This window comes from Pyrus communis, chromosome 8 (genome assembly GCF_963583255.1).
Source record: "Pyrus communis chromosome 8, drPyrComm1.1, whole genome shotgun sequence".
Classification (NCBI taxonomy): Eukaryota; Viridiplantae; Streptophyta; class Magnoliopsida; order Rosales; family Rosaceae; genus Pyrus; species Pyrus communis.
The window spans coordinates 13,286,472-13,290,904 of NC_084810.1; the positions used below are offsets into that span (position 1 = coordinate 13,286,472).

The window sequence follows — 4,433 nt, forward strand, 5'->3', positions numbered from 1 at the left end:
ACGTACTTAACGTATGCCGTATCACCGCCTTAGAAGGCTAGATTGTCCCCGAGGGTGAGGGGGCCGCACCTCCCACGCGGCCCGGTATATTGGTGGCTAGTCAATCATCTGCTCCTACCCTGAAGCATGGCAGACCCTCTGGTTCAAAGGATTCACAAACCCGGAATAGGAAAACGGCACAAACTAATAACCTTAGTCTGAATCCGACCAATGATGTCTTAGATGAGACATACCGACCTCCTGAGAATAGTGAGATTTTGGTCCATTACGCAGTATTGGATGAGGTTTGGAATCAGAATGAGATGATTATCGATGATGCATTTGCGTATACAGTTGATTCTGACATCATGCTTAGTGATGACATTGAACCACGTTCCGTTGATGAATGTCAACGTAAAATGGACTGGTTAAATTGGAAACAAGCAATCCAAGTTGAACTCGATTCGCTTGCAAAACGTAAGGTGTTTAGGTCTGTGGCTCCTACTCCACCACATGTGAAGCCCATGGGCTACAAGTGGGTTTTCGTGAGGAAGCGTAATGAGAAGAATGAAATAGTGTGATACAAAGCACGCCCTGTAGGGCAAGGTTTCTCTTAACGCCCTGGGATTGATTACGAGGAGATGTATTCCCCTATAATGGACGTCATAATGTTTAGCTACCTTATCAATTTGGTAGTTTCTAAAAAACTGAATATGCAGCTTATGGACATGGTAGCCGCGTATCTCTATGGGGATCTAGATACGGTAATCTACATGAAAGTTCCAGAAAAACTTCCATTAACTGATTCAAATAGTTCTAGACCACGGAACACTCTCTCGATTAGTTTAAGGAGATCACTATATGGCTTGAAACAATCCGGGTGAATGTGGTATAACCATCTGAGTGAATATTTGACAAGTCAGGGTTATGTGAACAACAAACTATACCCATGCATGTTTATCAAGAAGTCACATTCCGGATTTGCGATCGTTGCAGTTTATGTTGACGACATGAACCATATCGGAAGAGATTTTAGATGCTGAACGAGATGCTAAAACTATAGATGCTAAACGAGATGCTAAGACTTAATGAGGATAAAGCGAAGCCTTCGAGTACTCATATAGATGTTAAGACTATAGATGCTAAACAAGATCCCTTTCATCCCAATGAGGATGAGGAAGACATTTTAGAGAATGAAGTTTCATACCTAAGTGCAATTGGTGCTTTATTGTACTTGGCTCAATGCACTAGACCCAACATCTCCTTCGCTATTAATCTTTTGGCTAGATACAGCAACGCGCCTACACGCATACACTGGATTGGTGTTAAAGACATTTTCAACTATCTCAAGGGTACAATGGATTTGAGGTTAATCTACACCCATGAATCCTTGAGAGGAGCTGCCTCCTCTTTCTGTCCTCGACTTGATTCTTGCCTCGTTGGTTACGTAGATACTGGTTATCTGTTTGACCCGCACATGGCATGTTCTCAAACGGGCTATGTCTTTACCGTTAGAAACACTGCTATATCTTGGAGGTCTAATAAGGAAATGCTAGTTGCGACTTTTTCGAACCATGTTGAGATTTTTGCCCTGCATGAAGTATCGCGTGAGTGCTTTTGGTTGAGAGCAGTCATGGAATATATCGATCGTTGACCTTCCTATAATGATCTTTGAAGACAATGCAGCATGTATCGAGCAGTTAAAGAAGGCATACATCAAGGAAGACCACACTAAGCACATAGCGTTGAAGTTCTTTCATTCTCACCAGTAACAACAGCATCAGAACATTGAAGTCAAGCAAATCCATTCCTAGGACAACCTGGCTGATCTCTTCACATATCTTTGAATATTCCCTTTAGTAGTTAATATCTTATTAGAGTTATAATCCTATTAGGGTAAGGATTTAACATTTCCTACTACTATAAATAAAGGCACAATGGGGTGATACAATACACACATCAAAATTACATCTCTCTCTTCTCTCTTTTGCCCGCTGGCCCTCTTCCTCTCTCGTCCTAAATACAGTTCAATAAATTAGGCCTACAACAAGGAGAAGTTATCCACAATGCTGTTGTTTTATTTGTTTCTTCTTTTTTTCCTTTTTTTTTTTTCCAATATAACAAATTTGAATTTTTCTGTTTAATATCTTTTTCTCCTAAAATAGAGAGTAGTATTCACCATGTCGCCTTTTTTTACTTTATTTTTTAATATTTCTTTCCTAAAATGATGTTCAATGCAGTTATACCTGACTTTAATATCTCATCCTAAAATGGAGGAGTTATTTATCACGTCCCTTTACTTTTATTTGTTTCTTTTTGTTTAATATAATTTTGTGAGATATTAATATATCGTCCTAAAATGGAGGAGTTATCCATCACGTCCCTTTACTTTTATTTGTTTCTTTTTTTTTTTTTTTTTGGTCAAATATTTGTTTCTTTTTGTTTAATAACCTTAAATACAGCAACAGCCATACTAATCAAAATGGAAGTACCCATATTCTATGTAATATTTGTTAGAATTCATGCATCAAGAAATTACGGTGAATAAAAGAGAAAAATAACTAAAAAAGAAACCCAGCCAGTCGAAATTTTTTGAGGGGCTTTCCCATCAATATCCATTTAAAAAACCAAACGATAACTGCTCATAGCAGTTTCAAAAATGACGTCCCGTTCATCCTCTTTCCTTCTGAACGGTTTTGCCATTTTAGTTTGGATTATCTATTTGTTTTATTTTTAAGGGAGTTTTATATATAGAAACAAAAACGTTCATTATATTGCAAGTAACTTCACTAGTTTTTAAACATGTAAAGGAGAGACAAAAACATAAAAATAACTAACGCTGAGCCCAAAAACATGAAAACAATGTTTTAAAATACCCGTCATACCCCTAAGACTTTAAGGCTATTAATAGAACTCAACCCTCACAACTCCAACAAAATTAATATGTGTCATACGTTCAACCTATCTTCGATTAGTTTGTATCATTTATTACTAGAATCAGTTCAACCCGTCTTCGACCATTTTTGCAGAATCAATTTAATTCGTCCTCAACCATTTTTGCAAAATCAGTTCAACTCGTCCTCGACCATTTTTGCAGAATCAGTTCAACTTGTCCTCAACCATTTTTGCAGAATAAATTCAACCCGTGTTCGACATTTTTGCACAATCACTTCAACCAGTTTTTGACCATTTTTGCAGAATCAATTCAACCCATCCTTGACCATTTTTGCAAAATCACTTCAACACTTCTTGGACAATTTTGGTAGAATCACTTCAACCCATCTTTAACTATTTTTGCAGAATCAATTCAAACCATCCTTGACCATTTTTGTAGAATCAGTTAAACCCATCATTGACCATTTTTGCAGAATCACTTCAACTCGTCCTCAACCATTTTTTTCATAATTACTTCAACTCGTACTCGACCATTTTTGCAGAATCACTTCAACCCGTCATCGACCATTTTTGCAGAATCAGTTCAACCCGTCTTCAATCATTTTTTTGTAGAATTAGTTGAACCTGTTGGACCATTTTTTTGCAGAATCAGTTCAACCCGTCTTCGACCATTTTATATTGAATCAGTTCAACTCGTCTTTGACCATTTTTGCATAATCAGTTTCAAATTCATGTAGAATGAGTTTTGTATACTTTTTTAGTAGAATCTTTTTGTATAGCTTTAATAGAATTAGTTTGTATATTTTCAATAAAACTACATACATGTCATCAGCCTAACCTGTCATTAACTATTTTTATAGAATTAGTTTCAAATATATGTTAAATCAGTTTTGTATAAGAGTAATGTTATTCATACCATATTTTTGTATCACATTTTCATACCATCTTACCTTAGGTTGCATTTGATATGAACAACTATATCATTTGAATTAATCAAATTTTAAATTTAGTTCATTGTTTAATAAACTAATAATTGAAAAAAACTAGTTAATTAAATGATGATTGTGGTATACGAGGAGTTTTTCTCCTTCCTTTCTTTGGGTTTTTTCAAATGATGTGGCTGTCCACATCAGATGTCATCTAAGGTGGTATAAAAATATGGTATCTTTGTATAATTTTTAGTATAACCAATTTTGTATATTTTTTGTAAACAAGTTTGGCAACTGGCCATCCACTTAACCTCACTTAACAAATCCAACTCTTTTTATTTGAAATCCAACTCTTTTCGTATTGGAAATCCAACTATGTTCTATCGAAAATAAAAATAAATAAAAAATAAAACAAATACGATTCTTCATCAAAATTGTTTCCTTCTCCAAGCATTGTTCATTTTTTAGTCTGTTTAAAAGCAACCCGTAGGCCGATAAATTATTCTTGAGTCATCATTCGACCAACCCATCACGGATTGAACAATTTGTTACTCCGACTCACCCAACACAATTAGTTTTCGGTTTGGGTGGGCGGGTTAAAGTGGTATTTGTGTTTGAAAATTTTGAATT

General features: G+C 35.6%; 1 protein-coding gene across 1 annotated transcript; it reads left to right on the top strand.

Moving 5' to 3' along the window:
* The first annotated feature begins 1,042 nt into the window (after positions 1-1,042).
* On the top strand, positions 1,043-1,633 carry LOC137742980 (secreted RxLR effector protein 161-like). The gene has a single exon (XM_068482906.1). The coding sequence runs from the start codon at positions 1,043-1,045 to the stop codon at positions 1,631-1,633; it is 591 nt and encodes a 196-aa protein (XP_068339007.1).
* Positions 1,634-4,433: the final 2,800 nt, after the last annotated feature.

Excerpts from the sequence above, each read along its gene's own strand:
- LOC137742980 (XM_068482906.1), top strand. The coding sequence starts at position 1,043 with ATGCTAAACGAGATGCTAAGACTTAATGAGGATAAAGCGAAGCCTTCG.